Below are 12,113 nucleotides of genomic sequence, written 5' to 3' on the forward strand. Positions count from 1 at the left end.
ATCAGTCTGACCTCAATACCGGGAAGATTCTGGAAAAGATAATCAAGCAACGAATCACCGAACACCTAGAAGCAAACAAAGTAATAACCAAAAGCCAACATGGGTTTGTCAAAACAGATCATGCCAGACTAATCTTATCGCATTCTTTGACAAAATGACAAAATTAGTAGACCAGAGGAATGCTGTTGATATAATTTACTTGGACTTCAGTAAAGCATTTGATAAAGTAGACCATAACCTACTACTAGATAAAGTAGAAAATGTGGGTTAGACAGCACCACCACCAGATGGATTCGTAACTGGCTGACCAACCGCACTCAACGTGTAGTCCTCAACGGAACTACATCCACATGGAGGAAGTATGCAGTGGAGTACCCCAAGGCTCTGTTTTAGGCCCAGTACTCTTCAACATCTTCATCAATGACTTGGACGAGGGATAGATGGGGAACTCATCAAATTTGCAGATGACACCAAGCTGGCAGGAATAGCCAACACTCCAGAAGATAGGCTCAAGTTACAGAAAGATCTTGACAGACTTGAACATTGGGCGCTATCTAACAAAATGAAATTCAACAGTGAAAAAGTAAGGTTCTACATTTAGGCCAAAAACAAAATGCACCAGTACCGTATATGTGGTACCTTGCTCAATAGTAGTACCTGTGAGAGGGATCTTGGAGTCCTAGTGGATAACCATCTAGATATGAGCCAGCAGTGTGCAGCAGCTGTTAAAAAGCCAACACAGTTCTGGGCTGCATAAACAGAGGATAGAATCAAGATCACGTGAAGTGCTAGTACCACTTTATAATGCCTTGGTAAGGCCACACTTGGAATATTGCATCCAGTTTTGGTCGCCACGATGTAAAAAGATGTTGAGACTCTAGAAAGAGTGCAGAGAAGAGCAACAAAGATGATTAGGGACTGGAGGATAAAACATATGAAGAACGGTTGCAGGAACTGGGTATGTCTAGTTTAACAAAAGAAGGACTAGGGGAGACATGATAGCAGTGTTCCAATATCTCAGGGGCTGCCACAGAGAAGTGGGAGTTGGGCTGTTCTCCAGAGCACCTGAGGGTAGAACAAGAAGCAATGGGTGGAAACTGATCAAGGAAAGAAGCAACTTAGAACTAAGGAGAAATTTCCTGACAGTTAGAACAATTAATAAGTGGAACGACTTGCCTTCAGAAGTTGTGAATGCTCCAACACTGGAAATTTTTAAGAAAATGTTGGATAACCATCTGACTGAGATGGTGTAGGGTTTCCTGCCTGGGCAGGGGGTTGGACTAGAAGGCCTCCAAGGTCCCTTCCAACTCTGATGTTATGTTATGTTATGTAAAATTAAGCTATAAGAGAAACAGACTGCATGGCAAATATCATTCCTTCTTTGGTTTTGAGTCGTATCAACTATTTAGAGATTTTTTGAGAATTAAGTACTGATTAACATGTCATTAGATTTTATAAATTTACTTTTATCAGATCTATGTGCAAAACTATTATAAGATGAACAAATGTGATTTAACTTATATCTATGGTAATTTTAGCATACTCTTAAAATTTTGCCCTACAAATGTCACTTATATTCATATTCATATTTGCCCTTATATTCATATAAGGAGAAATAGAAGAATAGCAAACACAACTGTTTTACTGAAAAACTTTCTAGCATAGAAGTGAATGTGTAGAATGCTTACCCAATGAAAGCCTTGTCTTCTTTGTTGCAGATATTTGTCTTAACTGAGGTTCGCTCCTATCTCTTCTCTGTAATCCTACAGCTTTTTTATAATCCTTCTCAGCACCTCATGACATCAACAACTGTTCTTGTTGGTACCCAGAGCCTTTGAGGAACCTGGGGTGATTGGATACACAGGAATATAAAACTGGCCTGTTTAGCTGGGTTTGGTAAAAATATCTGAGTTTCTAATTCACATTGATTGCTGCCAATGGAAATTCTGAGCTGTGTTTTCATTGCCTTTTCCTCCTACCTCTAGATAACTTAATCAATTTATCTTTGTAACTGTAGGCTACAAAGCATGCCCAACAACCTTAGAATTTAAACATCTTGATGTATGTCACAAACCTCTTCCATGAATATTATCACTAATACTTTTAATTTTATGTTAGCTGGTTGCATGGTTAAGGAATTAACTTGACTTCCAGATTACTGTATATGTCAGGCTTCTGTCTCTTAAATTATACAGAATCCCATGAAGATAGTACAGCCTTTTTTAAAAGCAGGCATTTATTATTATTATTATTATTATTATTATTATTATTATTATTATTATTATTATTATTATTATTATTATTATTATTATTTATTATATTTGTATACCGCCATCTCCCGAAGGACTCAGGGCGGTTCACAGTCAAAAAACAACAGAAAACATATAATAGATAAAAAACAGCTAAAAGAATAGATAGTTAAATTCAATTGATGCTCTAACTTTTAAATACAAATTTAAAACCTCATTTAAACCTCTTTTTTAAAAATCCCAATTTAAAACTACATTCAAGCTAGTCCTGCTCTTCAAAACAGCAACGTCTTCAGCTCGCGGCGGAAGGACTTGAGATCAGGGAGTTGACGAAGCCCCAGAGGGAGCTCGTTCCAGAGGGTAGGGGCCCCCACAGAGAAGGCCCTCCCCCTAGAGGTCACCAGCTGACATTGTTTAGCTGACAGTATCCGGAGGAGGCCCTCTCTGTGAGAGCGCACTGGTCGGTGAGAGGCTAATGGTGGCGGTAGGCGGTCCCGTAAATATCCCGGCCCTAGGCCATGGAGCATTTTAAAGGTGATGACAAGTACCTTGAAGTGAACCCGGAAGACCACTGGGAGCCAGTGCAGATTACGCAGGAGGGGTGTTACATGGGAGCCAAGAGGTGCTCCCTCTATCACCCGCACAGCCGCATTCTGGACCAGTTGGAGTCTCCGGGCACACTTCAAGGGGAGCCCCATGTAGAGAGCATTACAGTAGTCCAGGCGGGATGTAACAAGGGCATGAGCGACCGTGCATAAGGAAGCCCGATCCAGAAAGGGGCGTAACTGGCGTATCAGGCGAACCTGATGAAAGGCTCCCCTGGTGACGGCTATCATATGATCTTCTAAAGACAGCCGTGCATCCAGGAGGACGCCCAGATTACGAGCCCTTTCCGTGGGGGCCAATAGTTCGCCCCCAATGGTCAGTGATGGAATTAGCTGACTGTACCGGGCCGCCGGCATCCATAGCCACTTGGTCTTGGTGGGATTGAGTCTGAGTCTGTTCCTCCCCATCCAGACCCGTACGGCCTCCAGGCACTGGGACATCACTTCAACAGCCTCGTTGGGGTGGTTAGGGGTGGAAATATAGAGCTGAGTATCATCAGCGTATAGATGACAACTCACCCCAAGACCACGGATGATCTCACCCAGCGGCTTCATATAGATGTTGAACAGAAGAGGCGAGAGAACCGACCCTTAAACACCCTTTAAATGTTTATCAATTTTCATGCATTGTAGAAAATTATAGCTTTCACTGTATCCCACCATTTATTCAAGTTTTTGGTATTGTAAATAAGGTGTCACACTGTAATTATGTGAACAATGAAATTCTACAAGTCAGATATTTACTGCTGTCATAAATGATGTCCCAAATTATTGCCCAAAATAGAATATGCCATATAGACATATTTAATTCTGTATATCACTAGGAAGATATGTACTGTATGTTGCCCAAGTATGCATTTAATTTATTCTTGACTATTTCTGTTTGATATGTTATACCTATATACCAGGGGTGAAATTCAGCAGGTTTTGACAGGTTCTGGAGAACCGTTAGTGGGTTGTTCAGAGAACTGGGAAATACTATCTCTGGCTGGCCCCAGAGTGGAGTGGGAATGGAGATTTCGCAATATGCTTCCCCCAGGAATGGGGATTTTACAGTATCCTTCCCCTGTCTCACCCACCAAACCCTGCCTACCAAGCCACGCCCACAGAACCAATAGTAAAAAAATGTGAATTTTACCACTGCTATATAGGTATGATAAGTGTGTGTAAAAGGCTAGTTATAGCTCTTCAAATTATTATTCATAATCGATATTCATAATTTTAAGACCAAATCTAGAAGTTTTAGTATCTGATTTATTCATTTCATTAGTATAAGCATGTATATGCAGTCCTGATTTTCTTCTAAGCATGAAGGAAACATACTTCCTTTAATAGCTGTAGACATTATGGAAAGCTAGTCTAACCTTCCAAATTTACCACTAAAAATGAATGGGGCTGCACTTTGCATTTTGAATCTGGAAACTACCCAGCACCAATAGCTTTCTGCTGAGGCTGGGAATAGTCTCTGTATGTTTAGGATTACTTAACTGGAAGTCCTAGAGAGAGAGCATTAGGATTAAAGGGGAAAAATACTGAGAAGGATGTATTTTTAAAACAATAGGTGAATTTTACATTAGAAATGGCCCTTTGAAACTTACCAAATTCTCTACTCTGTTTATGGGCTGGGAAATTGGGGTGGCCGTGTCTTTCTTGAGAAATTCTAAATCAGTTTTGAGGCTGTGGCTCAAATGGTAGCAGAATATAAGACAGGTGAGTATGATAAAAATTATTTGCTTTTTCTGTGATGGCTAACAATAGCCCGGATCAAAGAGGTCCAACAGTGGAATTTCACCCAGGTTTTATGACCAGTTTCCACCTATCGTCCCAGTCAATAATGGGATGTTTGACATAAAACACTCTCTAAAAATGTATTAGTAGTTAAGGCACTCCCCAGAGCCTTTTGCATTTATTGTGGTTTATCGCAAATCTTATAAAGTGGCCACAGCTGTAAACCACCAAGAAGGGCCAAATAGTTTTGCTCCTAAGAAGTTTGTATCTTCCTCTGACAAATTTGTGACACCAGTTTTCATTTTAATTGAGTTTTAATTTTTTACAGCTATGATGGATGTGGCTGTGAGACAGCAGATGGTGTTGGGAACAGCAAATTAATTATCAGGAAAGGTCATTTTTTGAAAGCACAAAATCTTTCACATCTACCCGCTCCCTTTTCTGCGAGAGAAATGTGTCTGAAATGTGCCTGCCAGTCATATCAGGGGCAGTTTTTAAAATAAGAAGAAAATAGTAGATCAATCATGTTTGTAACTATTAGTGTCGGAGAACAAATTCACTATGTAGATGTTGTTTCCATGGCATGTAATTTTGGGGCAAAATTTGCACTTTTGTTACCTGATGTAATCTACTGAGGAACCATTCATTACAATAGCACAATAGTTACGTATTTGTAGCATGGAAGGAAAAGAAAATAGCTTTCAAAAGTTGCTAAGAAGCCAGCATTAAATTTAATGGAACGAAGTTTTTGTATCAATGTGATTCATAATATCTCCTCTTGATGTCGTTAGTATCAAGGGTTTTTGGTAGTTTCTAAGCCATGCGTAATGTTCAACTAGCTATTGAGATCATCTTTGCAGGTTCTCTGTGCCCTATTGACATCAAGATAGTTGGAATAAGACACTTTTCAGTGTCTGCATCCTGGTTTCTAGAACGCCTTTGGTTTATGAAAACATACACAATAGCTGTCCCTTGCTGTCCCCTGGACTCTGCTGCATACTGATCAGCTTGAGGACCTTAGCTTGCATTACAGGTAGTCCTTAATTCATGACCTTTGACCAAGTTGAAGTTGAAATTATGAGGGTGCTGAAAAAAGGGACTTATGACTGGTCCTCGCACTGACAACTGTTGCAGCATCTCCATAGTCACATGGTCAAAATTTTGGCACTTAGCAGCTAACCTATATTTATGATGGTTGCAGCATCTTGGGATCATGTGATCACCATTTGCAACCTAAGTTTCTAACGAGCGAAGTTAATGCAGGAAGCTGGATTCACTTAATGACCACATGATTTACTTAACGGCCATGATCATTTGCTTAAAGGACCTCGGCATAACAGGTTGTAAAATTGGATGCAACTCACTTAGCGCCCACCTTACTTAATGCAGAAGTTCCAGTGCCAATTGTTGTCATAAATTGAGGGTTACTTGTAATTCTTTATTACATTTAAAACAGAAAACTCTATGTTCAGCGTTAGTGAACGAATCATGGAAGCATCCCATGACTTCATAAATCACAAATAGTTAATGCATTTATCCAAGTGCAAATGTTTAATATTCAGCAAGTGGTACTGAAAACCACTGTATCAAATTAAATGCAGTGTAGTGTTATATTGGGTTGGCTGGGTGTGCAGCAAAAGTAAGGCAGAAAAATCCTGAGACATTGTTAGGCTATGAAGATAGTGGAGGTACTTTTCCTTGAACAACACACAACACACAGTGTAAAATGTCTGAAAAAAAGGGAAAGAGATCCTGCTGCCAGGCAATCTTCATTGAAGGAGCATTGGAAGAACATCAAAAGCAGAGGGGTCAGGGATCAACGAGTTTGTGGCCTGAGAAGGAAATGGGGGTATGTTTATATGTGGATAAATGTGGATGGATGGAAGATACATTTGAAGGAAAAAGAAGAACTTAGGATGCAAAAAAATGATGTGACTTTGTGTGATTGATCCGGAGATAGAAATAATGTAGCATAATTAGCTATATAGTGATCCTGAATGAGAAAGAGTACGGGGAGTGATATCTCCCCCACCTTACGAGGAGCATCTAGTTTTAAACAGATGGTTGGGAAACTAACTGATCTCTTCTGAAAAGCAGACACATTCTAATGCAAGCAACATTTGCAGATTGTGTCAGCTAATGCATAGATACATTCTGGACAATAGCACAGACTGCTTTATCTATGGATGTTCAGCTTTGCTAATGAAGAAAAGTGCCTTTGGCAACTTTTAATACATTTTTCTTAATATTAGATTTTGTCCCCGTGCGTACATAAATATTTGAAATTCAGTGGGTTTTAACACAGGCCCATTTACATTATAAATATTTTAAATGTGCAGCCTTTAACTTGTGTTTCTATTCTTCCCTGCAGACTGCTTGCATTTCTCCCAATTTCTGTGCAAATGTAATTCATGTTCATTCATTGGAACATAGCAGGGATGGGAGACACAATCAATAGTAAGATTTAATTCCTGCTGGGTTTGGACCACAATGCTATATACTCCATTTTTTCCCCTTTCCTTTCCTTTTTTTTTTGAGAAGGAAAGCAACATTAGAATAACAACACTTGGTGGGGGTATTGTTTTCCTGCTGCACTGTGTTATTTCTTCCGCTTCTTTGCTTCAAACTTCATCCCAGGACTATTGTCTAATCCTTATCTGGGAATATTATCATTTATTTCAACAAAAGCCAATTCAAGTTTCAAGCAGAGCCTCCTGTGACAAACAATAGAGTCTTGGTATCATTCCTCCCCTCTGTCCAATAAAACAGCTTAATGATCTTGCTAAAGTAGATGTCCTCTCCTGTACCATGAAGGAGACATAAGGCTTGTTCAAATGCAAGCTATTTTTGCAAGTCAATAATCTCGTACTAGCCTAGTGCATCTCTTTTGTGCTTTTGCTAGGCAGATTTCTTCAGTGAGACTGATTGTTTTCTCCTCATTACAATCATGTCCACAGGGGATGAGGATAGCAGCCATCTATGTTTCTGGAAGCAGCTAGAGTCACTTTATGACTGAGGTGGCATACAAGTGGATAATAAGCAAACAAGCAATTTACTGGAATGAAGATAAACCTAGATCTTGCTACTGACAGCTCAACCCTATGAAAGGTGGATCATTTCTGAGTGAATCAGGCCCTTCATTATCTTTGATGTTCCTAGGCTGTGTTTCTTCATCAATTTGTTAAGAATTAGTATATATATCTATTAGTGAAATGGCCCCCAACCTTTTGGGCACCAGGGACTGGTTCCATGGAGAGAGATTTTTCCGTGGACTGGAGAGGGCATGATTTTGCATGCTGTCTGCATCCCCCAGATGATGCTTCGCTTGTTTGCGTGGCCTGGTTACTGTCATGCAGCGGACGGATGCCGGTCCATGGACTGGGGATTGGGGACTCTTGTATTAGTGGACCACACTGAGGCCTTTTGCTCAACAGTGACATTTACCAGGCTAACATGCTTCTTGTTTCCTTTCTCTCTTCACCCTATCTTAAAGGAATATATCAAACTGACAATAATAGTATAAAATACTGCACAGTGAAGGAATTTTACTATATCTATGTAAATTACAGGTAATTCAAATCAACAAGACAGTGATGCAGCATATCTGAGAGCCACTGACAAAGATTGAAACATTAGCTCTCTAAAAGTTTTTCAAAAAATCCTAGCATTTTGTATTTCTGACAATGCTTCTTTACTCTCCCAAATGTCCCATAGAAGCCAACTGATACTTTGTCTTTGTTTTGAAGGCCTAGATGCAATGTTCCTTGTCTTGTTAAAGAAAATTAGCTGCCAGTATGATAAGTCTAACATGGAAAAAAAAATAGCTGCTCCTATTTTTTGTAAAGTTACTGGGGATTTTTGAATAACATAAATGCATTTTTCCTCAATGCTTTCAATATACAAATGCCTGTTTTGTTTCCCAAATCCTAATGCAGTTAAAACTTATTATTTATTTGCAATTTGTGAATGATATTTATTGGTATTCAATCACCAGAGACAGCCAATTTTCAGCTTTGACATACAAGTGACATTAAAGACCCTCATTCTCCAGATTAGGGGTCCAGATGGCACAGGCCTTCCATAGGGTAATCATAACACAATTTTTCAGACTGGTACTTTGTAACAGGTAATTCTTTAGGGAGTAATTTGATTGTTCAGCTTAAAGACAACTCCATGTGAACCATGGAGATCCAAGACAAATAATTTTAATTCACATTTAGGATCTCACTCTATTTAGATGTGCCATTGAAGTTATATATATGTCAGTCTCCACGGAGGATTCATTGTATATTTGGATTTTATTATTGGGTTTTTATACTTTTGGGCTGCCCAGTGTCCTTTAATTTTGGGGCAGGTTATACTGCAAAATATTTCACACAAATAAATTTGGAGATTTCAGGGAGTCTCCAAGTCTAGTGGAATAACCTGGAAAAATAAGCTCATGGTAATGAAGTACCACTGGTCCCAGATTTTGATCCAATATTCTTAGAGCAGCCTCTAAGCCTGTGGGAGCAATGACAATGTTTGCTTAACTTCTGTTTGTCTATTGTGCTTGGAAGATACTTTGACCATTTACACTCCTGTTCTTTCTAGTGTAGCTGGTCATATTCGACTAGGACAAGAAAGCTAGGGGGAATAGCAATAGCAATAGCACTTAGACTTATATACACCTTTACAGTGCTTTACAGCCAGTGCTGAAATCTGAATCGGTTTACTACCGGGTCGCAGGCTGCACATGCGCGCTATCTGCGCACATGCGTAGTGCACACCACACACCAAATGTGAGGTGTGCGTGCATGCAGTGCATGCCAAAAGGAGGCATGGGGTAAGTAGGATACCGAGCAGGTTGTGTGTATGATCAGCTGTGGCGTGTGATCTTTTTTTGTACTTTTAAAAGCATTTTTTTACAACCTATTCGGCCGAATAGGTTGTAAAAAATGCTTTTAAAAGTAAAAAAAGGCTCTGATGATCACGCGGCTCAGCTGTGATTGTCAGAACCTTTTTTTACCTTTTAAAAGCATTTTTTAAAAGAAGTGGCAAGCGGGCAAGCGGGTGACTGGGTGATTGGGTGGGCTTGGGTGGGGAGCCAGGGAGTTTCGCTACCAGTTCTCCGAACCACCCACCGCCATCGCTACCACATCGATCGATCCGGTCTGAACCGGGAGCATTCCATCCCCGTTACAGCCCTCTCTAAGTAGTTTACAGAGTCAACATATTGCCCCCAACAATTTGGGTCCTCATTTTACCCACCTTGGAAGGATGGAAATTTGAGTCAATCTTGAGCCTTGTGGGATTTGAACTGTCAAACTGCAGCCAGCAGAACTAGCTTGCAGTACTACACTCTAACCACTGTGCCACCGAGGCTCAAAGACAGGTTTCTCCACCATTGTTGGCAAAATGTTGGCTGACATATCCTAAAGAGTATCAAATTAGTAGCGGAAGCATTTGCTTTATATGAGTGCAGAGTATAGAGTATCATGAGTATAGAGCCTGTCTATAGAAAGAAAGGCTCTATACTCATTACAGAAGGATGAAAATGTATGTCACTCACTAAAGCTTTTTTGCCCAATCCTACAGGTTCTAGAGTCTGTTAGTTTTTAAAGCAAAAGACCCAAGTGGTAATCTAATTGCATAGAGGAGGAAACACTATTGTAAATAGGGGATATTGAAATCACTGTGTAGTAATGGTCACCAACTTGGATTATTTAAAAGGAATTTGAATAAAGAAATAATATTGGAAATAATCTTTTTTTTTGAATACTAAAAAATCTTATATGAATTCATACATATTTTTTACACTTTCATCCTCCGATATATTATTTGGTTGCAGCATTGCCTATATATATAGCTTTGCAATTAGCATGTTTTTTGTATATTTTTTACCCTTATGTGTACCCTTGATGTGAATATACAGCTTTTTGCAAACATTTTTATTAGAAAGCATAGCAATATTTGGAAAAGTGCAGATACTAAGTGATAATTGTTGTTAGAGTTGTTCATTGATTTAGAAATTACCACATTAGATAGGCTTGCACTAAAATATATCTGATATTAAACAAGAAAGCAGTGCAATGTATTTAAACAATAGAAGCTAAAAGGCAACAATCATTTTCCAAATTCTTCCCATTCCCTTAATACATATAAAGTCTATTATGAAGTTTATGAATTGTAAAGCACTGGGCAAAATGAATTTTTTGGTCTGTATTGAATCCATGAACCCTACCATGTAATGGATGGGTGGGTGGAGAAAGGACTATCTGAACTGCCTAGGTACTTCTTTACTTCTTCTTCCAACCATCTGTAAAATAGCTGCTCATTTCTTAAGTCTGTTCAGGCATTATGCCTGCTTATATTTCTGTGACCATTTGCTGAAATGCAGCACTTGCCTGAAGTTTTCTTACTGAGCTATGAATGGAAGGATTAACTTTCAGAAGTCACTTTGATTTACTATGTGTGGATATAGCTATTTGTGTGTGTGTGTGTGTGTGCGTGCACGTGTGCAAATTGCAAAAGGCTTATTGCTCTATAAAGATGGGTGGGTTCCTTCGTGAATGCAAGTCACCAGCTCAGTTCAATTTATTATTTACAATTTACATATTCTACTAAAACTTTCGTTGCCATGATCTGTAACTGAATGATATCTTAAACCTTATAAATCATCTTAAAGCTATAATTTTTGAACCAAGGTATCTCAAATGGGCTAACTTGAATGTACTTACAATCTGGGACTCATGGCTGCCAAGTAAATGAAATTTTGGAAAGTGTTGCTGATTGTTGCTGTGCTGTTCTGCTGCTGCTGTGGTCATGCGGTCATGAGTTTCCAGCCAGTCCTGAAACTCCTCCCTCCCTCCTCCACCCAGCAGCAGCCACTTACATGCCTGCTGAAAAAGAAAGGGAAAGGAGGAAGGAGAAAGAAAGGGAGGGAGGAATCAGAAGGAAGGAACTCATCCTGGACCATACCACCCCCATATGCTCCCCTGACCTGAGCCATCCCCATCTTCTCTTATCTACGTGGCACCTCTTGTGCACTCCATGCATCCTCTCCAATCCATGCCCCTCCTGTACACCTTTCTCAACCTATGTGGCACTTCTTGCATGCCCCCATATACCCTTCCTGGCCCATGCTATTTTTCTACTGTTTTCATCTTTGGGTGTCCTTCCCAACTTTATACCACTAACCCATGTACCTTCCCCCCCACCTCCCGTGGAATTTCTGGTGCACCCAAACACCTCCTTCCCAACCCTCATGCATCTCTTGTGCACCCTTATATACTATTCCTCATTCACACACCCTTATTCTATCTCTCACCCAGCAGCAGCTACTTACCTGCTTGCTAGCTTTGGATAACTTCCTCCTGGCTTCCCCACTGACATTTTCCCTCCAAGCTTCCCACAAGCAAAATAAATTGGGAAACCTGAATAAATTTAAGGGAGGAAGGGAAGAAAAAGAGGAAGGATGGGGGAGGAATGGGGAAGGAAGGAAGGAAGGAAGGAAGGAAGGAAGGAAGGAAGGAAGGAAGGAAGATAGATT

The 12,113-nt window shown here is 39.9% G+C and overlaps 1 protein-coding gene across 1 annotated transcript in view; it reads right to left on the reverse strand.

Moving 5' to 3' along the window:
• The window catches only part of MLN (motilin), a 31,823-nt gene extending 20,400 nt beyond the window's left edge, over positions 1-11,423 (reverse strand). Inside the window, exon 1 of the mRNA XM_058176761.1 lies at positions 11,302-11,423. Within this exon, the coding sequence (XP_058032744.1) occupies positions 11,302-11,315 (14 nt within the window). The 5' untranslated portion in view covers positions 11,316-11,423. The remainder of the gene's footprint in view (positions 1-11,301) is intronic.
• Positions 11,424-12,113: the final 690 nt, after the last annotated feature.

Source organism: Ahaetulla prasina, chromosome 3 (genome assembly GCF_028640845.1).
Source record: "Ahaetulla prasina isolate Xishuangbanna chromosome 3, ASM2864084v1, whole genome shotgun sequence".
NCBI classification, from domain to species: domain Eukaryota; kingdom Metazoa; phylum Chordata; class Lepidosauria; order Squamata; family Colubridae; genus Ahaetulla; species Ahaetulla prasina.